The sequence below is a fragment of the Notolabrus celidotus genome, chromosome 3 (assembly GCF_009762535.1).
Source record: "Notolabrus celidotus isolate fNotCel1 chromosome 3, fNotCel1.pri, whole genome shotgun sequence".
Lineage (NCBI taxonomy): Eukaryota > Metazoa > Chordata > Actinopteri > Labriformes > Labridae > Notolabrus > Notolabrus celidotus.
Genome location: NC_048274.1, coordinates 39,818,630 through 39,842,488, shown reverse-complemented (window position 1 = coordinate 39,842,488; position 23,859 = coordinate 39,818,630). Strand labels below are relative to the sequence as shown.

The 23,859-nt window shown below is 39.6% G+C and overlaps 2 protein-coding genes across 2 annotated transcripts; one reads left to right on the top strand and one right to left on the bottom strand.

Annotated features, from left to right (window-relative positions):
• Positions 1 to 4,163: 4,163 nt before the first annotated feature.
• On the bottom strand, positions 4,164 to 9,604 carry mesd (mesoderm development LRP chaperone). The gene is made up of 3 exons (XM_034680704.1): positions 9,399 to 9,604; positions 6,797 to 7,029; positions 4,164 to 4,954 (listed from the first exon to the last, which is right to left on the bottom strand). Exons 1-3 carry the CDS (start codon positions 9,555 to 9,557, stop codon positions 4,690 to 4,692), a joined length of 657 nt encoding a protein of 218 aa, XP_034536595.1. The 5' UTR covers positions 9,558 to 9,604; the 3' UTR covers positions 4,164 to 4,689.
• Positions 9,605 to 14,783: 5,179 nt separating this feature from the next.
• On the top strand, positions 14,784 to 18,735 carry LOC117809627 (paramyosin-like). Its single transcript, XM_034679072.1, has 3 exons — positions 14,784 to 14,909; positions 15,564 to 15,658; positions 16,092 to 18,735. The coding sequence occupies exons 2-3, from the start codon at positions 15,630 to 15,632 to the stop codon at positions 18,505 to 18,507; spliced, it is 2,445 nt and encodes an 814-aa protein (XP_034534963.1). The 5' UTR covers positions 14,784 to 14,909; positions 15,564 to 15,629; the 3' UTR covers positions 18,508 to 18,735.
• The last annotated feature ends 5,124 nt before the right edge of the window (positions 18,736 to 23,859 follow it).

The window sequence follows — 23,859 nt, the reverse complement described above, 5'->3', positions numbered from 1 at the left end:
CAGCAAATAATGTATCTTCACAGCAGCATCATATACAGGCCTTTCAGCTTCAGTATCAGGACATTATCATGCTTAGACCCAGTAGGAACTGCAGGAGATACTACAGAAACAGTAACTAAATGCTGCCAGTAGGTGGTGCTATAAGAGTTTGAAATTTTCAAAGATGAGTTCAGGCTTGAACTTCTATCAGCAGTGCAGATATGATGATAAACAGATTACTGGGTTGAGGCAGATGGCTGTCTAACATGAGTCTGGTTCTGCTCGAGGTTTCTGCCTGTTAAATGAAGTTTGTCCTCGCTGCTGTAACTAGCTAAATACTGCGAGGTGCAATGCTCATGGTTGATTAATGATGATGAGATGAGATCAAGTCCTGTCAATAAGAGGGGACTAGATCATATCCTGTCTTGGTGTTGGGTCTCTGTTCATGATTTGACATAGAGTGGTCTAGACCTGCTCTGTTTGTAAAAGAGTCTTGAGATAACATTTGTTGTGATTTGGCGCTATACAAATAAAGATTGATTGATCACATACAAATACACACACACACACACAACGTACAGTTAGGCCCAAAAATATTTGGACAGTGACACAAGTTTTGTTATTTTAGCTGTTTACGAAAACATATTCAGGATACAATTATATAATCAATATGGGCTTAAAGTGCAGACTCTCAGCTGTAATTTGAGAGTATTCACATCCAAATTGGAGCAAGGGTTTAGGAATTACAGCTCTTTAATACGCAGCCGCCTCTTTTTCAAGGGACCAAAAGTAATTGGACAATTGACTCAGAAGGCTGCAAAAAAAAATAACAAGGCTGCATGGGCTCTTCCCTCATTAACCTGTCATCAATTAAGCAGTTAAAAGGTCTGGAGTTGATTCCAGATGTGGCGTTTGCATTTGGAAGCTGTTGCTGTGAACACACAACATGCGGTCAAAGGAGCTCTCAATGGAGGTGAAACAGACCATCCTGAGGCTGAAAAAAAAGAAGAAATCAATCAGAGAGATAGCAGAAATGTTAGGAGTGGCCAAATCAACAGTTTGGTACATTCTGAGAAAAAAAGAGTGCACTGGTGAGCTTGGGAACTCAAAAAGGCCTGGACGTCCACGGAAGACAACAGTGGTGGATGATCGCAGAATCCTTTCCATGGTGAAGAAAAACCCCTTCACAACATCCACTCAAGTGAAGAACACTCTCCAGGAAGTAGGTGTATCAGTATCTAAGTCTACCATAAAGAGAAGACTTCATGAGAGTAAATACAAAGTATTCACCACAAGGTGCAAACCATTAATCAGCCTCAAAAATAGAAAGGCCAGAATTGACTTTGCCAAAAAACACCTGAAGAAGCCAGCCCAGTTCTGGAACAGCATTCTTTGGACAGATGAGACTATGATCAACCTGTACCAGAATGATGGGAAGAAGAAAGTTTGGAGAAGAATTGGAACAGCTCATGATCCAAAGCACATCACATCTTCTGTAAAACATGGTGGAGGCAGTGTGATTGCATGGGCATGCATGGCTTCCAATGGCACTGGGTCACTTGTGTTTATTGATGATGTGACAAAAGACAGAAGCAGCCGGATGAATTCTGAAGTGTATAGGGATATACTTTCTGCTCAGATTCAGCCAAATGCAGCAAAGTTGATTGGACGGCGCTTCACAGTACAGATGGACAATGATCCAAAACATACTGCAAAAGCAACCCAGGAGTTTTTTAAAGCAAAGAAGTGGAATATTCTGCAATGGCCGAGTCAATCACCAGATCTCAACCCAATCGAGCATGCATTTCACTTGCTCAAGACAAAACTTAAGGCAGAAAGACCCACAAACAAGCAGCAACTGAAGACAGCTGCAGTAAAGGCCTGGCAAAGCATCACAAAGGAGGAAACCCAGCGTTTGGTGATGTCCATGGGTTCCAGACTTCAGGCAGTCATTGCCTGCAAAGGATTCTCAACAAAATATTGAAAAGTAACATTTTACTTAGGGTTATGTTTATTTGTCCAATTACTTCTGAGCCCCTGAAATGAGGAGCGTTTGTATAAAAATAGCTACAATTCCTACATGTTTAATCATATATTTTTGTTCAACCCCTTGAATTAAACCTTAAAGTCTGCACTTCAATTCCGTTGTAGTTGTTTCATTTCAAATCCAATGTGGTGGCATGCAGAGCCCAAATCATGAAGATTGTGTCACTGTCCAAATATTTCTGGGCCTAACTGTATATCCAAAGGCATTTAGCATACAGGTAAAGGTCATTTAAAATGATGATCTGATGGCCCCTTTGTTTACTCCTGATTTAGATGCCCTCATACATGTGACTTCTACAGCACTCAGGCATGGGTCACAATCGCTTGACTGCATCGCACAACTCCATCTGCATGCTTCTCTTGTAACTTCATACCTAAGTATTGAAATGTAGAGAAAGACAACACGCAGCAAACCAGCCCCCAAGGATGTTTGCTGACACTGGTTTTGTTGTCAAAAATGTGTTAAAGGTATGGTATCAAATTAATGAGGCCTACCAAACACTTCCGTCTTCACCCCAATTTGTCATAATCATGCATTTCACCCTTCACAATTAGATTCTGTTTTTGCAGCATGGAGAAAGAGAGGACTGATCTCTATCAATGACCTGTACACTAACAAGGTGTTCTCTTCATTTGATCAACTCCAAGCAAAATTTACATTACAGTCATCAAATTCCTTTAGGTATCTTCAAATCAGGAATTATGTTAAAGGAAACATCCCCAATTTTGAAATTTTCACTTCTCCATCTAGACTTCAGTCTCTTTTAACAAATGAGCCCGATTCCAGAAAACTGGTCTCTAAATTTGTAAGCGTCTTTCTGGATTAGTCTGCTCCATGTACGCAGCACCTGAAAGCTTCCTGGGAGAGAGAAATAGGAGTAGTAATAACAGAGGATGTATGGGCTAAATCTCTCAGAAGTATTCACTCCTGCTCAATTAACTCTAGACATCAGCTAATTCAATATAAAGTCATACATAGACTTCAGACTTCATTACTCACAAACAACGCTACATTCATTTTACCCATCTCCATCACCTCTCTGCATTAAATGTAAACATGCTGATGGTACCTTGGCTCATGTGTTTTGGTTCTGTGAGAAGCTCCAAAAGTTGGGGTCAGAATTTTTTCTTTGCTACTGAGAAGTTTCTGAAGATAATCTTCCTCCAAAACTAGAAACAGCCATTCTGGACTGGTCGCAACAGCTAGAGGCTCTAAGCCATTGGAAATCCTCCTCCATTCAGTATGGAATGGTACTTGCAAAAAAAAATTGGAACAAAGAGGGGCCGCCCTGCTTTGAGGCCTGGCCTACAGAATTCTCCAGTACCTTATATATGGAGAGGATTAAATATGAGTTGTTGAGCAAAACAATCAGGTTCAAACAGATATGGCAGCCCTTCCTTGACTACATCACAGCTCTTAGGAGGCCCACATGACACCTCAATGCCTTTGCCTTTTAGTCACACAATATAACAGCACATGGATGACCATAGCAATATGTAATTTAGAGTGCTGCACAGATGGTGTGTGTTTTTTGTTTGTTTGTTTCGTAACCTTCTGAATGTTCTATGTCTTCTGAAGAAGCTATAAATAAAGTATTTTTAAAAAAAAAGAAATGTAGAGGAAGTTATATCACATGGAGACTAAAATGCATGCTGGGTCCTAGGTTAAAGGTCAATGGGTCCAAAGCAAGCAGCAAGCTGTCTAAAAATAAGAGTCCAATGCAGAAGTGCTAAAAACTGCAGTTCATCAAGGATCAGCTTGAGTCCGGCTCCTGAAGTACCAGAAACCACATACACACCAATTCAAAGAAGATGATCTTTACAGCAGAAATAAACATGTTTACAGTCTGGTTCAAAAGACCAGTGGAGTCTGGGGGGTGAATTTTTTTCTAACGCGGCAATTGAGAAGATATTGAGATTATGAGTCTTCCAATGAGAGGCACAGCTGACTTGATTGACAAGCTGGAACACTGTAGCTGTTGGCTAGGAGGCTCGAAGCCCGCCTCTACGTCACAATCGCTCCACAGAAGCAATATGGCTGCCGCCGATGATTGGCCTCAAAACAGCTCTTCAGAAACAGATGGGTATATTTTATACAGTCTGTGGTCCAAACCTGAGCAATGAAAGCTGTTCCATGGTTTATTTTACAAAATGTTTATTTAGATATGAAGTGAAAAATCTAACAGAAAAAGTGAGCACTGTTTTTGATCAATTACATGATGCTGATTTCAACCAAGTCTGACACAGAACACAACCTCCATGTCGCAAGCAGACAAAACTAGAGCCACCATCAGCCCTTCTTTCTCAGCATACATTCATTCTCAAGGTGCCTCAAAAAATCAATTTCAGTACCTGACATAAAAAAAAACATTTATAAAGAATTAAAACGCTCAGAATTAAAAAAATTGTAAGTGTATTGCTCGTCATTAAGTGATAAACAACAGAAAACAGCTGCAGTAAGGTAGCTCTGGAGAGCGGGTCACCACACTGTTACAATGATTTGAAGAATATACCCATCACTGCATCTCTGCTCTGAGGTGGAGGAAACAAAAAGAAATGTTCCTGTGACGGCAGCTCAGAGGTCAGGATGTACATGTTCACTCTCCACACTGACTCTGAATTGAAATATCTGCATCCAGAAAAAGTGCATCTCTGAGTTTTCCGTCACAGCTCCTGTTTCAGGTGGCCGGCTCGATTCCCCTCCAGGTCTGGCCTCTTGTCGTCTGTCCTCTTCTTGTTTTTCTTCTTGCCATTGACGTCATTTTGAGGCTTAACTTTGTCGTTGCCTTTAGCAGCCTTCCCAGGAAACACCTGTCCTTCCACAGTGACTTCCGCACAGCGTTCCTGGGCTGTGAGGAAATCTTTGACCTCCCAGGCCATGCTGCCGTCCCGCAGCATGAAGATCACCCTGTTGGAGCCCACCACAAACCTGTAGGACGACAAGTTGATGCAGCACAGGAGGGTCAATATTTCAACGAAGCTGACAACATTAAAAGTGCATTTCAATCTGGTGGAAAAGACACATGGCAGTTTAGTAACACTTATAACACTTGACGTGTTGTAATGAAATGAGAAAGTGACTGGTATACGATGAGACTGCTGCATCTGACTAGCAGTTTGTTTGTTGTTTTGCAATGTTTGTATAATAACAAACACTGAATCCTGAATCTGATGATTTGTAAAAACTAATTGCAGGAGATTCATGTTCTGAAAAGGGATGCAAGTATTGAGTGGTTTTGATGGATACACCTTTAAAAGATGAAGACTTGAAAGGTTGTTGAAAAGGCTAAGACACAATCAGGCCCGTCTGCACGTCCAGCCATGACACAAACGGGACCATTAGTCTTAACGTACCGTTATGGAACGTCCCATTTGGCCGTAGCGTTAGCCGCATGCACGACTGCAAATAATTGGCCAATTCACTAATTGTGCCATGAAAGCGAGGCTGGTGCAAAACGACATATGTCCAGGGAACCTCCTGGAATACCCTGATCCAACAAATTCAAACTGCACATGCCTACTACACATAAACAACAATAATCATAGTGAGCGGTACCGCAGTGACTGAGAGGAGATCAAGAAGAAATGGACATTTGATTAGAAGAATCTAGAATGAACAAACAGCTGTTATCAGCAAGTCAATCCTCAAAGAGAACAAACAAGGAGAAAGGGAAAGTTTGGCTTCAGATCTTGAACCGGGTAAATGCGTGTGGTGTTTCTGAGCGCACAGTAGAAGACCTACAAAATAAAATCAGCAACATGAAAGCAACTTTGAGCAACAAGCACCGCCACCAACGTGGTCCAGTTGGAGGACCACCTGTCCCCCCATAGAAGGATGAGGACTTGTTAACAGAGTTGTTTGGGAGGGATTCACTTCACAGTGTTGCTGGTAGGTTACCTAAGAATTATGTTGCGTCTCCTACATCTAAATTTGCTGTATGTTTCACATCGTCATACTTTTCCAAAGGATTCGTTCAATCCCTAAATATCCGTTGTCTTTGCATATTTGCTCGATGTCCTCCATCCTTTAAACAGCCTAACAGGTGTGGTAATCCTGCTGTTAGCACCTGTAATGGTGGGGTCTACCTCCATTAAATGTAATGTAAACCAACACATTTAGTTTAAGTAAAGCTTCTGAGCCATAAATAATTTAAATACGTGTAGAAAAAAATCAACCTCTGATCTGCACTTTAAGCTCCCAGCTGCCTGCCCACTGAGGCGATGAGATCTGAGGCTGGGTTTAGAGCTGTTCAGATATATAATCCAATGCAGTTTCAAATGAGGGGATGTTGTCACTCATCGCTCCCTGTCTCTTATTCTCCTCTATCCCTCTTTCTGATCCTAACTCAGTCCAAGCAGATGTCTGTCTAACATGAGTCTGGTTCTGTCTGAGGTTTCTGCCTGTTAAAGGAAGTTTTTCCTCACCACTGTAACTAGCTAAATACTGTGAGGTGCAATGCTCATGGTGGATTAAGGTGGGGTCAGACTGAGTCTTATCATGTCTTGGTGTTGGGTCTCTGTTCATAATTTAACATATAGTGGTCTAGACCTGCTCTGTTTGTACAAGAGTCTTGAGATAACGTCAGTTGTCATTTGTCGATATACAAATAAAGATTGACTGATTGTCAGTTTGTAAAGCTAATGTAAGATACATGTATTTTTTCTGCCATTGACAGCTACTGCTTTAGGAAACAACATTTCATTTAGTGCAGCCACATTGATAGCAGCCTCTGGAAACCTTTATATGACTTGTTAGCAGCACTGCACTCACCTCTGGATATCAAAATTAGCATTGAAGAGGCTTCCCTGCCAAAGGCCTGTGATCTCCTCCGTCTCTTTCTCAGTGGGATCCCCTGACACTGTGGCAAACACCATCAGAGTCCTGCCCTTCTTGGACATCTTCAGAAGCTCCTCTGGCTTGGAAGGGTCTACCTTGGAGAAATCGACAGGGGGAGGAGACCTCTTGTGCTCTGGGAGGTCCCCTTCTTCAATGTCATCATCCTCCTGTGGAACAAATGGGAGACATTGGTTTTGACATGTTAAGACAGTGAGGATATAATGAAACTCTGATCTAAATTCAGTGCAAACTAGTCCGATAACATCACAGAACAGTTGACTGTAAACAGAGTGTGTATGTTGTGCACTACAAAAAGTAGTGTCCTGACATGATGACTTTCTCTGATGTTTTTGTGCTTACCAGGTCTAAGTAATCCCAAACAGCACAGACACAGTAATGATTATCTCTGTGTCCATCTCTCTCTCTGCATCTCCCTCAATCCCCCTTTCTAACCCCAACACGGTCTCAGTAGATGTGTGTCTAACATGAGTCTGGTCCTGCTGGAGGTTTCTGCCTGTTAAAGGAAGTTTGTCCTTGCCACTGTAACGTGCTAAATGCTGCAAAGTGCTCTGCTCATGGTGGATTAAGATGAGATCAGACTGAGTCCTGCACTGCAAAAACTCAAAATCATTTCTCATTTTTAGTCAAAATGTCTTCACCCACTTGATTTAATGTACTTAACAAGTAACATTTGAGCAAGATAGAGGGACTTGTTTTAAGACAATACATCTTAAATATCTTGTTAAGTCAAACAATCTTGAAATGATCTTGTTTTAAGTTGTAACTTAGAAGAAACAAGGTTCATTTAACATTTCAGACATTTTTCAAGCTGAGATCTTATTTGTAGAAGATGGATAATCTTGATTTAAGACAAACACTTTACTTGATTTAAGTAAATGCATTTTATTGGAGAATCTATAAGAAAACAGCTCCATTGATAAAAGAAAGAAAGAACGAAAGAAAGAAAGAAAGAAAGAAAGAAAGAAAGAAAAGTTGTTGTTTTTAAGGGTGGGTTTCAGTTTTCAGACACTGTTTCTTTAAATCAGATCAAAATATTCATCCTCAAACTACATGCACACAATGAAACACCTACTTTAGAGCATAGCTGGCTTATCCTAAAAAACAACCTGACTGAATATTAGTATATCCAACTCACTATGAGAAGACATTATATCTCAAAATGAGACAATTAAACTTTGTCATCTTATTTCAAGTACAAGATGGTCTTAAACCTAGAGAAGTGCTGCTATAATATAACTCAAATGAAGGTGAATATATCTAAAATGAAGAAGTTAACATGAAATGTATTAGTGCAGAAATCTTTTTTAAAGTGAAAAAATACTAATTGTTATCATTCCTGTCTTATTCTGAGACACTAAGCTTTAAAATACTGGTACAATATTGCTTCAAATAAATTTTTCCCTGCTAATTTTAAGATCACAGTTTTCTAAATAGTACGTCTTATTTTAAGAAATCTTACCAAGCAAATTTTCACTTGTTCAATTGGCAAATTTTTTTTGCTTATTTCAAGGTAAAAGTACCTTGAATTATTTATTTTTCTTGTTTTTGGAAAGGCATTTGTTCCAGTGTGTAAGATGGGACTGGGTCTTATCCTGTCTTGATATTAGGTCTTTGTTAATATAACATAGAGCAGGGGTTTCCAAACTTTTCAGCCCATGACCCCCAAAATACAGGTGCCAAAGACTCACGACCCCCACTGTCACTCAAACTGATTTAATGTGGCTTCATTTAGCTGGTCTGCAGAAATTTAGCCTACCTATATGATGATATCATGAACTGTTCACTAACCCTAAACTTAGGAGTCATCTGGCAAAAAGAAAGGCAGAAAACTCATTACATTTTCTGTTTTCAAGGTTTCTTGGTTCACCACAAGTTAACAAATATATATACATAATACAAAACAAAGAGATGAAAAAATAAATAAATCCAAAAAATCCAAAAATGATAATAATAATAAACAAATGATAAAAATTAACAGTAAAAACAAAACAGGAAGATAAACATGAGAAAACAAGGTAAATAAACAAAACAAAATAATAATAATAACAATAATAATAATAATAAATAAGAAGAAGAAGAAGAAGAAATATTTGTATCTAACTAACTAAAAAACATTCTGGAAGACATCTCACGACCCCCCATTTGTGTCTCGCGACCACCCACAGGGTCCCAACCCTCACTTGGGGAACCCCTGACATAAAGTACGGTTTAGACCTGCTCTGTAGAGTGTCTTGGGATACCTGACCTCATACATGTGTCGACATCAGGTGTTACCTTTGATCGACCAGAGCTCCAGTTCTTGTCTCATCTTGAACTCATTCATGTTTCTTTTCACTCCATCTCTCAGAGTGACCCGTTAAACTTCAGGATGCTTCCATCATCCTCACATAGTTTGATCTAAATGGTGCTGATGGCTGCTGAGAGACTGTATCTGGAACTGAACTCAGATGTGTGGTGCTCAAAGCTAGCTCATAGCTCGGTGCTGCTGTCTGTGAGCTGCTCCGTGTAAACCTACCTCCCACTGCTCGAGGAGCCGGGCCATGTCAGCATCATTGTAGTCCCGGATATCTTTCTTTTTCTTAGTCTTTCCTCCGCCTTCAGTCTCTGAAACAACACACAGGAGATGTGTAAAGAGTAGCAGGACCATACATCTCCACCTGAAGTCGGCCGCCATGCTTACAGATGGAGGGAGACGATTGGCTGCACAATCTACCGGTCACATGACGGGGGGGGCGTGTCTTCTTCTTCTTCTTCTCTCGATTTACTGGCGGATCGCAACCAAATTAAAAAGGTGCATACCGCCACCTACTCTACCGGAGTGTGTAACTTCAGAGTGTTGTACTTCAGGTAACATTCTACACCATGCACAAAACAAAATAACCAATGAATAAATAAAGACTAAGCGACTAAGTAATAATAATAAGAAAACAAATAATAATAATAAAAATCAATAACTAATCAAAATAAATACATTAAAGCTGCTGTGAGGAACTTTTGTTTTGTATCAATTCTGGCGCCCCCCTTGTGGACAAAGTGATACCTCTTATTTTGTGTCCTTGACATGCAAAAGTAGTGTTTTCAACAAAAGCCTCATCCTGTTGTCTTCAACAGTCAACTTTATCAGGGAATGAGATTATTTTCCATGAAAACAGTCAAATAAAGGCTGTTTCTGAAGCAAGATGTCCATCATCTGGTCTGGCACCTACCCCTCCAGGGCGGTTTCAGGCATTAACAATGACAACAGAGAAGGTGTCAGTGTTGCTGCTGATGGTCTTGTTTGTTATTAAAGGTCATAAAGAGGCATCAGTATCATTTTCAGTCTGTTTCTCAGCCAGTTCAAAACTCCTCACAGGGCCTAAATCATATACATATACATAAATCATATCACATGATGCAAACCTGTTTCTTTCAGATAAACTAACCACATGTTATACATTGTTCTCAACATTACACACACCACAGTTCACTGAGAAACACTTGGCCATTAAGTACAGAGTCGATGTCAATCCTCTATGACCCGATCTTAATCTGACAGTTATCACCTCAGTCAAATCAAATAAATGCTGGCCTTAAAGCCACAGACATACAGTGGGGCAAAAAAGTATTTAGTCAGCCACTGATTTTGCAAGTTCTCCCACTTAGAAAGATGAGAGAGGTCTGTAATTTTCATCAGAGGTACACTTCAACTATGAGAGACAAAATGAGAAAAACAAATCCAGGAAATCACATTGTAGGATTTTTAAAGAATTTATTTAGTATAAGTATTTGGTCACCCACAAACAAGCAAAATTTCTGTCACAGACCTGTAGCTTCTTCTTTAAGAAGCTCTTCTGTCCTCCACTCATTACCTGTATTAATGGCACCTGTTTGAACTGGTTATCTGTATAAAAGACACCTGTCCACAGCCTCAAACAGTCAGACTCCAAACTCAACCATGGCCAAGACCAAAGAGCTGTCCAAGGACACCAGGAAGAAAATTGTGGACAAGCAAGTTGGTGTGAATAAATCAACTGTGGGAGCAATTGTAAGAAAATGGAAGACAAACAAGACCATTGATAATCTCCTTCGATCTGGGGCCCCACACAAGATCTCATCCCGTGGGGTCAAAATGATCATGAGAACGGTGAGCAAAAATCCCAGAACTACACGGAGGGACCTGATGAATGACCTGCAGAGAGCTGGGACCACAGTAACAAAGGCTACCATCAGTAACACACTACGCCGAGAGGGACTCAAATCCTGCAGCGCCAGGCGTGTCCCCCTGCTTAAGCCAGTACATGTCCAGGCCCATCTGAAGTTTGCCAGAGAGCATATGGATGATCCAGAAGAGGATTGGGAGAATATCATGTGGTCAGATGAAACCAAAATAGAACTTTTTGGTAAAAACTCAACTCGTTGTGTTTGGAGGAAGAAGAATGCTGAGTTGCATCCCAAGAACACCATACCTACTGTGAAGCATGGGGGTGGAAACCTCATGCTTTGGGGCTGTTTTTCTGCAAAGGGGACAGGACGACTGATCCATGTTAAGGGAAGAATGAACGGGGCCATGTATCGTGAGATTTTAAGTCAAAACCTCCTCCCATCAGTGAGAGCATTGAAGATGGAACGTGGCTGGGTCTTCCAACATGACAATGATCCCAAACACACCGCTCGGGCAACCAAGGAGTGGCTCCGTAAAAAGCATTTCAAGGTCCTGGAGTGGCCTAGCCAGTCTCCAGACCTCAACCCCAGAGAAAATTTGTGGAGGGAGTTGAAAGTCTGTGTTGCCCAGCGACAGCCCCAAAACATCACTGCTCTAGAGGAGATCTGCATGGAGGAATGGGTCAAAATACCAGCTACAGTGTGTGCAAACCTGGTGAAGACTTACAGGAAACGTTTGACCTCTGTCATTGCCAACAAAGGTTATGTTACAAAGTATTGAGTTGAACTTTTGTTATTGACCAAATACTTATTTTCCACCACAATTTACAAATCAATTCTTTAAAAATCCTACAATGTGATTTCCTGGATTTTTTTTCTCATTTTGTCTCTCATAGTTGAAGTGTACCTCTGATGAAAATTACAGACCTCTCTCATCTTTCTAAGTAGGAGAACTTGTAAAATCAGTGGCTGACTAAATACTTTTTTGCCCCACTGTATGTCTATGCTTACACAAACCACAATAATACAAAGTAATTTCCTCTGCTATTAAAACTTTCTCAATGCCTGACTCCACTTTCTCAATCATTTTTTTAAACTTTATTATAAATGTACATAACAAACAATGGGTACATTCAGATGGAGCAACATACATAAACAATCCTTAAAGATACAGAAACAATACAGCTTCAGTATGTATGGAGCACTGTTTGTTAAGTTGTGCACACCAAAAATAACAGCAACAATTCTCCACGTTTAGCTCCAAAACGTCATAAAAATGTAGTGAATTTTTAAAAGTCACTTTTTTTTAATCACATTTAGAGGAATATTTGTGATCTTCTTCGTCATTGTTGTGAAAAATATGCTAAGTTAAAATCATTGTTAAATACAAATGCTAAATATAATTATAAATATTAAATATAAATATAAATGCTAAATATAAATACAAATATTAAATATAAATATAAATGTTAAATATCAATATAAATGTTAAATATGAATCCAAATGTTAAATTTTAAATATAAATGTTAAATATAAATATAAATGTTAAATATAAATGATAAATGTTGCTTTGCGATCCTAAATATTTAGCTGATATGTAAATTCACAACGCCGCCTAGCGGAAATACCAAAATAAAAGCTCCTTAAAACGATACAGACTTAGCAAAAGCAACGTAGCTTGTCCAGGCTGGGTCAGTTCTGTTTCTGAGTGTTGTGAAATCTCTTTGTGGACTCCAAAACTGCCCTCTAACATTTTTACGGCGGGCAGTCTGGCTTTAACCCGTAGGAGTCATACTAACAGACTATGGTTAGGATATTTGTATCGCTTTATGATGCTTTTATTTTGGTACTTCCGCGAGGCGGCAGTGTGAATTTATTATTGTCAAAAATTTTGAGAGGCACCCTACTGCAGGCAAGATGGCGCCGCCACAACATCCACACCGGAAGTCCATACCGGAAGTCCATACCGGAAGTGATTCTTTAACCCCCTCTCTACCCAATGCCGGATGCTTCGAACTGGAAGTTTCTTCTTCGTGTAGCGTATTGATTGCATTAGTCTGTCGCTGCTAAATCAATTAGCAGAAAGCTAATTGTGATAGAGAGAGTGAGTGAGAGAGATCCCGCTGTGTATGAAGAACAGAATAATGTAGAGTGTTAGTGTGTGTGGGGGGAGGGGATGAGAAGGAAAAGACTGTAAGTAAGAGGGAAAATACACTCAAGCTGTACACAGAGATCTATATTCACCACAAAAACAACAGAGGCTCCCCAGAAATGTGTACTGTACATCTATCATCAGTGGCTGACAGTGGTGCCTCAAGTTGAAATATTTTAGTCCTAATATTTTATGTTGATTTGGAGTTTGTAATAGCAAAAGTGCATTGTTCTTTTTCAAGTACAACATTATCAATACAAAAGGGTTAAGACATCATACATATAACATTAAAAGAACATAAAATAAAGTATAATTCTACATTTCAAGTAGGGTTTGGATGGAAAGAAACAGTAGCTATGTATACATTTGCAGTTTTTCTAGTCATTCTAATTGAAGGTTCCAACTTCAATGTTTTCATGGACGCCAAATAAAGTGATCTTGTTAAGACATTGGTGTACATGCATCAAGCATTCAATCTGAATAAAACTGTTTGACAAGCTCAGAGTGTTTACGCCCATCTAATGTCTCAAAATAGAAGGAGAAACCATTCCCTCCGTTTGTTCTTGTGGTTAATGAACACCCCTGTCACTGTGTCATTGTAACGTGTTACAAATTATGTTAAAAAAGAAACAGTCACCACACACCTCTACATTTTCCTCCTCCACTCGCCCCTGCACCATAGATAACATTCTGCTCTTCTCTCGTGACTGTGGATCTACTCTGGATCTGTATTTCATTCATTCATTAATCTATACATGTGATCACATAGGCAGACAGCATGCAAGGTAATTTGGAACAAACACTACAGCAAACTTAGATAATGTGACAAGCCCCCATGGAAAGAGACTCCTGCACGCTGCACAGTTATCATAATGAACCTGTGGGGAACAGCTGTGCAGGAAGGAAGAGGGGTCACTGGGGGAATCAGTCAAAGGGATGCAGGTGTGCAGGGGCAGGACACACACCACAGGGAACTGGTGGGCAGGTGAGGTACAGTCAGGCTAACACAACATAAAATAACATATGACCCAGACAAAACAAGAGAGGCATATGCAGATGTCATCACGGCAGCATCATAATCAGCTTCAAGTTTTTCAACACACACTCGGAACAAAAGGCTGTGCATGGCTGAGACGTTAACACTATAACTTAGTGATTCGTGCAGGCTTCTTAGTAACTTGAATTCTCAACAGCCTATACACTTTTGGAGTCAATCAACTAGTCAATAATACTGATACGATTAAAATGTAAGTGCAAAAAAGTTCATAGAATTACGCGTAAACCTACGTGTTTCTGAAGGCTTTTATTTTGCGTTCACGTTCCTGTTTTTCAAGGCTTTTATTTTTTTGAAGGCTTTTATTTTTGTAACTTCCGGTATGAACTTCCGGTGTGGGTGTTATTGCAACGTTTTTAGCTTTGTAACTTCCGGTATGGACTTCCGGTGTGGACTTCCGGTGTGGATGTTGTGGCGGCGCCATCTTGCCTGCAGTAGGGTACCCTTGGGATAATTTTAGGGACATTTCGAATTCATTTTGAATAACAACAGATTTGGAGGGCGATTTCGTAGTCCTGTTTTTATGAATAAACGATTTTGAGAAGCATAGAATTATTATGTTATGTTGCTATAGCAAAAATCAACAGTTGTCCCAGAAAACAGCTCTGGAAAGAAAACCGATTTAAAGAAGAGAGGGAATCCAAGTCATCATGACAGACCCAAAGGATATCCACCTGAGGTAAGGAGTAAAGAGAGAGCATTAGATGTTAAGTTGTCCCTTTCTAATGTTGGTTTGTAGTTAATGATAACTTTGAATGCTTTCTAGCACTCCGTGTTGGGGGCTCCAGACTCTCCTGTAATTATTTTGTTTTTCTAACCTATTGAAGCACTCAGCATCAAGGATTTATAAAATTCACTTTACTTACCGTGATCAGGTGATATAAGATCTTTAATTAATTCAGAATATTCTACTGACAGAAAAAAAATCCAAACACTGTCATTAACCCTTTTTAAATACATTTGTATGTCAATGAACATTTGTATTTTCAAGTTATATTTTCAGAATTGTTATTTTATAGTCTTCCAGCAGTCCTTATTGATACTCTTCCGCGAGGCGGCAGTGTGAATTTGTGTTGGGCGCTGTTAGTAAAAAAAAAGGGGAATCATTATTACAGTTGAGTTCAGTGAGGAATAATCATATATTTATATTGATCTTGGTCCTTTCATTAATTTCAATGATTTTAGGGACATTTTGAATTCATTTTGAAGAACAACAGATTTGGAGGGCGATTTCATAGTCCTATTTTGAGAAGCATAGAATTATTATGTTATGTTGCTATGGCAAAAATCAACAGTTGTCCCTGCTAAAATCTTTTGTTATGCTAATTAACAGGAAGACTCACAGAAAACAGCTCTGGAAAGAAAAATCCTTTAAAGAAGAGAGGGAATCCAAGTCATCATGACAGACCCAAAGGATATCCACCTGAGGTAAGGAGTAAAGAGAGAGCCTTAGATGTTAAGTTGTCTCTTTCTAATGTTGGTTTGTAGCTCCATGTTGGGGGCTCCAGACTCTCCTGTATTTATTTTGTTTTTCTAACTTATTGAAGCACTCAGCATCAAGGATTTATAAAAGTTACTTTACTTACCATGATCAGGTGATATAAGATCTTTAAGTAATTCAGAATCTTCTACTGACAGAAAAAAAATCCAAACACTGTCATTAACCCTTTTGAAATACATTTGTATGTCAGTGAACATTTTTATTTTCAAGTTATATTTTCAGAATTGTTATTTTATAGTCTTCCAGCAGTCCTGATTGAGTTATGTCAGATGAAGTCCATATCCACTGTAACCGTAACAACTTAATGGTCTGTGAGAAGTGTCACTTTATCGCTATTCTTCTGTTTTTTCTTGTTTTCAGTTTCCCATCTGAAAACTTAGAGGAGGAAATGGCTCCAATAAGTCCAGTTCAAGATGAGAAAGAAAAGAAAGACATTCAGGACCACTTCATACAGAGACTTCGCTCCAACTGGCAAACAATCATTTTAATGGTGATGCTTTTAATCTTGACCTTTGTCACAGTAACTTTGAGCATTGAATTTGCTCGGTTACAAAAAGAAAACAATCAGATAAATCGGCTACTGAAAGCAAATCAACAAAACAGCACCAGTCCCTGTGGTGGGCTAAAGGTGAAAGACAACTTCACCTTCATTCCTACTTACAACAACAATGTGAGCCTCCTCTTCAACAAGACATACCTGAGTCTGCTCCTGGTCAATGCAGAGCAAGAAGAGTCCAAGCTGAGCCTGCTCCTGAACAACACAGAGAAAGAAAAGTCCAAGCTGAGCCTGCTCCTAAACAACACAGAGAAAGAAAAGACCAAGCTGAGCCTGCTCCTAAACAACACAGAGAAAGAAAAGTCCAAGCTGAGCCTGCTCCTAAACAACACAGAGAAAGAAAAGACCAAGCTGAGCCTGCTCCTGGAGGACACAGAGAAAGAAAAGTCCAAGCTGAGCCTGCTCCTAAACAACACAGAGAAAGAAAAGACCAAGCTGAGCCTGCTCCTAAACAACACAGAGAAAGAAAAGTCCAAGCTGAGCCTGCTCCTGAACAACACAGAGAAAGAAAAGTCCAAGCTGAGCCTGCTCCTGAACAACACAGAGAAAGAAAAGTCCAAGCTGAGCCTGCTCCTGGATGACATAGAGAAAGAAAAGACCAAGCTGAGCCTGCTCCTAAACAACACAGAGAAAGAAAAGTCCAAGCTGAGCCTGCTCCTGGATGACACAGAGAAAGAAAAGACCAAGCTGAGCCTGCTCCTGGATGACACAGAGAAAGAAAAGACCAAGCTGAGCCTGCTCCTAAACAACACAGAGAAAGAAAAGTCCCAGCTGAGCCTGCTCCTAAACAACACAGAGAAAGAAAAGTCCAAGCTGAGCCTGCTCCTAAACAACACAGAGAAAGAAAAGTCCAAGCTGAGCCTGCTCCTAAACAACACAGAGAAAGAAAAGTCCCAGCTGAGCCTGCTCCTGGATGACACAGAGAAAGAAAAGTCCAAGCTGAGCCTGCTCCTAAACAACACAGAGAAAGAAAAGTCCAAGCTGAGCCTGCTCCTGGATGACACAGAGAAAGAAAAGTCCAAGCTGAGCCTGCTCCTAAACAACACAGAGAAAGAAAAGTCCAAGCTGAGCCTGCTCCTGGATGACACAGAGAAAGAAAAGACCAAGCTGAGCCTGCTCCTTGATGACACAGAGAAAGAAAAGTCCCAGCTGAGCCTGCTCCTGGATGACACAGAGAAAGAAAAGACCAAGCTGAGCCTGCTCCTGGATGACACAGAGAAAGAAAAGTCCAAGCTGAGCCTGCTCCTGGATGACACAGAGAAAGAAAAGACCAAGCTGAGCCTGCTCCTTGATGACACAGAGAAAGAAAAGTCCCAGCTGAGCCTGCTCCTGGATGACACAGAGAAAGAAAAGACCAAGCTGAGCCTGCTCCTGGATGACACAGAGAAAGAAAAGTCCAAGCTGAGCCTGCTCCTGGATGACACAGAGAAAGAAAAGACCAAGCTGAGCCTGCTCCTGGATGACACAGAGAAAGAAAAGTCCAAGCTGAGCCTGCTCCTGGATGACACAGAGAAAGAAAAGTCCAAGCTGAGCCTGCTCCTCAACAAAGCGTTACAGGAAAAATCAGAGCTACAAGTGGAGAACAAGTTTTTGGAAGAGGAGAAAAACAAGCTCCAGCAGCTGTTTACTAATGAACAGCAAATCACACTTCAGCTGAGGGCAGAAAATAAACAGAAAGGTTCAATCCTGATGTCAGACAAACTATCTTTCCTGTGGACATTTTGCAACAAAAGCACGCTGCAGTGTACACGCTGCCCCCCTGACTGGACCGAGCATAATGCCCGCTGCTTCTACCTGTCTCCAACACAAAGAAACTGGGAGGATGCTCGTAGGCAGTGTTCTGTTGATGGAGGTGACCTGGCTGTTGTTTTGAATCCTGCAGACCAGGCATTCATCACCAACATGACTCATCAGTTTGTACAACAGCATCCTCAAGTACGATTGCATTCAGTATGGATCGGGTTGCAGGACATGGTGAGGGATGGCAGTTTCATGTGGGTTAATGGCCTCAAAGTCAAGCCAGATATGAAGTATTGGCGGCCTAAGGAGCCAAACAATGCTGTGGCCTCCTGGGACAAAGACCATGCGGGACAGGACTGTGTTGCCATAATCCCACCAAGGAGCATTGAACAAAAAGACTGGATGAATTCCTGGGATGACATTGTCTGTCTTGGCAAACGGCACTATATTTGTGAGAACAAAGCTCTCATTTTTTCTTAACAGTAAAACTTAATAGATAAAGACCTTTACTCATAGACTCCACCTGATCCATCAACATCACAGTTTCTTTCAATCTGATGGCATGTGCCCTCCCACTGTAACGCAAAGCAAGGGGGCAAGAATTGCAAGGTCACACGGGAATTGCGAGATCACATGTTTGTATGTTAATCATGTCCTACATTGTTGTGTTGTAACCTACTGACAAAGTAAATAGTTAAAAGATCAGTTGAGACTGGTGCTGATTCAAGATGTGTTTCTGGAGCTTCTCATCCATATAATCTGACATACAGTTGTTCACATGATTTTACACATTGGTACATGGGGATTATAATGTGAAAAAAAACAGAAGGCTTTATGTCATTCTAGTGTCTGACTTCTAATCCAAGTAAACCTGCTCTGTTCAGCTTAATGCATGCTGGACATGGCCTCCTTTTAAAAATGTTCAGTGCAGAGACACTTCGTAGACGTTTGTAAGATGCTCACAGCATTAGGGTTGCACAGGGCTGGAAAGTTTCCGTTAAATTTCCATGACAAGTTAAGCTGGGGGATTTTGGAAATATTCCAAATTGGAAATTATGGGAATTAATGGGAATGAGTTGGAATTAATGGGAATTAACTGTGAATTGAGGGTAATTTAATGGAAAGGTATTATATCCGAGCATAAATATTTGTTTTGTTATAAGCAGACATCCATCCAAAATAATACAATTAAAACAGATTGATTTGTAAGTAGAACTTTATCAAGTGTTAAATATTTTATTGAACAATCAATTCTTTCATTTCAAGAACAAAAACATGAATGTTTAGTTAAATATTACTCATCCCCCCGACCCAACCCATTCAAAAATTAACAAAAATGCAATCCCAACAAAGTCCCATTCAAAATGTTAAATGATAAGAGCCGCTCTCCCTCCAACAAAGTCCCATTCAACATGCAAATCAAAAAGCATCTTCCCTCAAGCTTCTCAAGCCTAGCCTCTGCAGGATTCTAGAAATCCTCTGTGCTTCATGTGATGGAGGAATGCACAGTGCATGTAGGGGGCGTGGTCTGAAGACACCTGCAGTAAGCAGTGTGCTATGTGCATGAGAGGAATAGCAGAGATATTGAACTGTACTTGATGAAATCTGGTTGTTTTAGTCAGGAATAGGATTATGCTAAAATATATTTTCCCCAACTATATTTAAGTCCCCTATTAAGAGCCAACCTTCAATTTAGTGAATTCCGGCTTTATTCCCGTTTATTCCCATAAATTCCTTTTAATTCTCATGGAAAGTTTCCAACTTTGAAAATTCTGGGAATTTCGCAACCCTACACAGCACTCCCTATGGAAACAATCTATAAGCACAGTGCTCATAAAAAAGGCACAGGCTGGTCATGTGGCATTTACCATTAGGTACTTCTACTACTATAGACAGTGAAATGAACTGAAGGAAGTCTACTCTGAGGACAATAATGGAGACACACTGTGGCCAGCTTGCCAAAAAAAAAAATAGAATAGAATGAAGGTACTTTATTAATCCCTAAGGGAAATTCAGTTGTTTGGCAGATAAATTGATAAAAATCACATAAAAACAAGTCATTCAGGTGTCTGTTAGCTCATCTCCCATTGGCTAGAGAGTCATGAAGCCTAATGGCTGCAGGGATGAATGATTTTCTGTATCTCTCAGTCCTGCAGAGCAGAGATAATATATAAGATGATCAACAGATAAACCTTATTTGCCCTATAAGAACATGAAGTGTAAAACCTAATGGCTGCCTCACATTAAGCACTCAGCCTCAGCAAACTGCTTGGAAGGCCTTTAAAAATGTCTTTTTGTATTGCTTATTAAATGGTACTTCAAGGAACATTAAAAGATGATGATCAATGATGATGTTAAGAGTATAACATAACTGTGGATCGTTATAGCATTCTCATTTTTAATAAAGATTAGTTGATTCCAGCGAGTCTATTAGTACAGATTACTTACATTACAGGTTTGTAGAAATCTGGGTCATCTCACATAGGTAAGCTGAGAGGGCCCAAAGAGCTGTGGTGCATTTGATGTCAATATCATTGCTGGACGGACAAGAAAAATGTACACTAAGTGCAGATCCTGATCCATTGGATTTCTGTTACTATTACTACTTAGTGAAGGAACAGACAGAATTTACACTCCAGTGTAGGACTGGCCTTCTTTGTGTCAAAGCTGTCACAGAAACTGACTTTGGTTACCTTAAATGAACGTAACTTGTGGTGATTAATTAGCCCAACAGCAATATTGTGAAATTCTGTCTTCGCTATCCCTTGCAGATTGAACAAGACCTATTTCATATATTACTTACTTGATCATACAGCGTTAAATGTTGGGCAGCGCTTCAGATGTCTTGCCAGTGCGTCCTGCTTTCTGTCTGTGAGCCGCCAGAAGTCGTGGTATGTGCTGGTAAGCTCTGAATAGAACTGGTTCCGAAGGTTTATGTTTGTGATGCGATGGAACTCAGCACAAACCTTGGAGAGAGAAAAACAACATAATAAAACCATAAGGAGTGTGAAGACCAACACTAGATATGAAATCAGAAATGTTAATAATTTTCCTAGTTTTTTCAAACAACAGAGCTGTATTCAATTTGATAATTATCCTGAATGTAATGTTGTGGTTAGAGAACAATGGGGAGAAATAGAGTAATACACACCCATATCCTACTACTTACTTTGCTGTCACTATTACATGGTTATTTCCTTTAAAAGTCTCATTTTAAGACAAAGACAGCTCCTAAAGTCTGTTTCAAGTTTTATACTCTGAAAAAAGACTGCATTAGTGAAAGTAAAAGCTACATAACATCAGTGTTAACATCTTTTCACACTAATCTTTGATATTTCAGCAAAAAATATAACAGCTGATGTGACTTACCAAAAAAGTTCTTTTGACAAGGTCAATCAATGTTAAGAAAAAAAACACAAATCTTAAATTATTTTCATTTGATTATTTTCAGACAGGGCAAAGAAAACCCCAATCAGCATTTTGATCCTTTGGGAAAGAGTAGTAGTAATAAAGGCTGTATCACATAAGTCAATTATGAGCTTGGCTTCATCAGAGACAAACCTTGCATCATGTTTTATTTAACAATTCAAGTGCTGACATAACTCACCAATAAAAGGTGTTCTCCCACAGAGCAAAGGGTATGTTGGATAAAAGACAGACAAAAATCAATCCAATTTGGAGGAGAAAAGCTTAGTTCCAAGTACAGTAGATTTAAAGGCATCTGGGTCATCTGAAGTTTAGATAAATCAGCTTAGGTGCACCTTTGGCCCTCTTATTACCGAAGTGATGTTTGTAATGGGTTATTTTCTTTCAAATAAACACAGGTCAGATGACTATTTTGGATAAATAGACAAAAACTCATTCAGGATGACACAAAGGCAACTTAGTGTTTCATCTACAAGGTGATTTTATGGAATCAACTTGTAGATGAAACACTCATTTCATCCAATGAAACAATGTGGCACAAAAAAGTATTTCTGATGCATCAATGTTTTACTGTAGGATTTAACAAGTGTTTCATTTACAACAACAAAAACTAAAAAGTACTTGTCAGTCCAGTCAATTATAGAGGAGTTTGAAAACACCTGCACACAAACTTGGGAAGATGCACACACTAGTGCTGTGTGTAATGGCAGTTACTGTCAGAGTAATGATATCTATCAAGAAATGATATTACAAAAAATAATTCTTAAGACTTAGTGGGAACTATTTAAAAAATGTAGATTTCCAATCCATATATCTAAGACTGTAGTAAAAGACAAAATAAGAAGCACCCATAAATAATCATCTTTAAATATCTAATGTTTCACATTAAGATAATCTTGATTCCTGATGTGCACTTCTCAGTTTCCACTTCAGCCTTTAAGAAAAACCAATTGGATAAGATTACATCAAAACTTTCAGATATGATTTGCTTAATCAATACTAAATATCTTAAAAAATTAGGCCTTTTTTTTCTCCACAACGCTATAATTCCCCTGTACGATGTTGTAAATGACCTAAAACAGTGGTTCCCAAGCTTTTTCTATAATTCCCCTGTACGATGTTGTAAATGACCTAAAACAGTGGTTCCCAAGCTTTTTCTGTGGGTGAAAATATTTACATTTCTCTTTTCTATTATTGATTTTTGAGGTAATGATAATTTGCAGTATTACAAAATGATCACACATGTGAAAATATGTTATTTCACTATGACCCCCATCAAACAAGTCTACAATGCACCACTCAACTCATGTCTGAGCCCGAGATCACAGACAGGGGATTTTATAATCCTCTATCTGTTTAGAACTCAGGACTTTGTAGCTTCTTACTAAATTTGTATTATCTGACTTTCCTGTCCTCTCCTCCTCCCCTGTTAATATAATTTACACATCTACAAGTAGTTTATTCAGAGTGTCAGGCTACTACACCTCACAACATGCTGCTTCCTGTTATAGCCATTCAAAGTAAAGTTTGTTGGACTACGTAACATGAGGGGACTTTTATTGTGAAAAGTTATTTCGGAAATTAAAAGTTTTTTTATTGAAGTAGCTTAAAGGCACTATGAGGAGTTTTTAACTGGCTGAGAAACAGACTGAAAATGATACAGATGCCTCTTTATGACCTTCAATAGCAAACAAGACCATCAGCAGCAACACTGACACCTTCTCTGTTGTCATTTTTAATGCCTGAAACCACCCTGAGGGGGTAGGTGTCAGACCAGATGATGGACATCTTGCTTCAGAAACAGCCTTTATTTGACTGTTTTCATGGAAAATAATCACAATGCCTGATAAAGTTCACGGTTAAAAGACAACAGGATGAGATTTTTGTTGAAAACACTAGTTTTGCATGTACAGGACACGAGATAAGAGGTATCGCTTTGTCCACAAGGGGGCGCCAGAATCGATACAAAACAAAAGTTCCTCACAGCAGCTTTAACTACGATTAGCAACAGCCGTCTGGAGTGATTCTATTTAGAATTGTTCATCTGGCCTGAAGTCACTGCTCCAGTCATTGATGCTCATCATGGACTTTAGACTGCAGAGTTTAACACTTTGGAGCAGGTAGAGCCGAGGCAACAGAAGAATCAGAACTCGTGCACACAACGCACCTGAGTCACGCACACACACTCAAAGCGCATCCTGCCGACTACAAACACGTCGACTCACCACTGTTTATCAAAGACTGTAGAAATACTGTTTATATACGGCCTTCTCGACTCAGAACCAAACAGCGTTATATTGCACACAAAGTTAGTAAATTGATAAGACGTCTCGGTGTTCAGTCAGAACAAAAATCACTTCAAGCAACAGCCACAGAAAAAAAAACAACAACACGCACACAGGGTGG

Bases quoted from the DNA above. Each gene is read 5' to 3' on its own strand.
- mesd (XM_034680704.1), bottom strand. From the start codon at position 9,557: ATGGCGGCCGACTTCAGGTGGAGATGTATGGTCCTGCTACTCTTTACA. The intron at 7,030-9,398 runs GTAGGTTTACAC...TTTGTTCCACAG, and splicing joins GGCTCCTCGAGCAGTGGGAG to GAGGATGATGACATTGAAGA. The intron at 4,955-6,796 runs GTGAGTGCAGTG...GTCGTCCTACAG, and splicing joins GCTAATTTTGATATCCAGAG to GTTTGTGGTGGGCTCCAACA.
- LOC117809627 (XM_034679072.1), top strand. From the start codon at position 15,630: ATGACAGACCCAAAGGATATCCACCTGAG. The intron at 15,659-16,091 runs GTAAGGAGTAAA...TCTTGTTTTCAG, and splicing joins CCAAAGGATATCCACCTGAG to TTTCCCATCTGAAAACTTAG.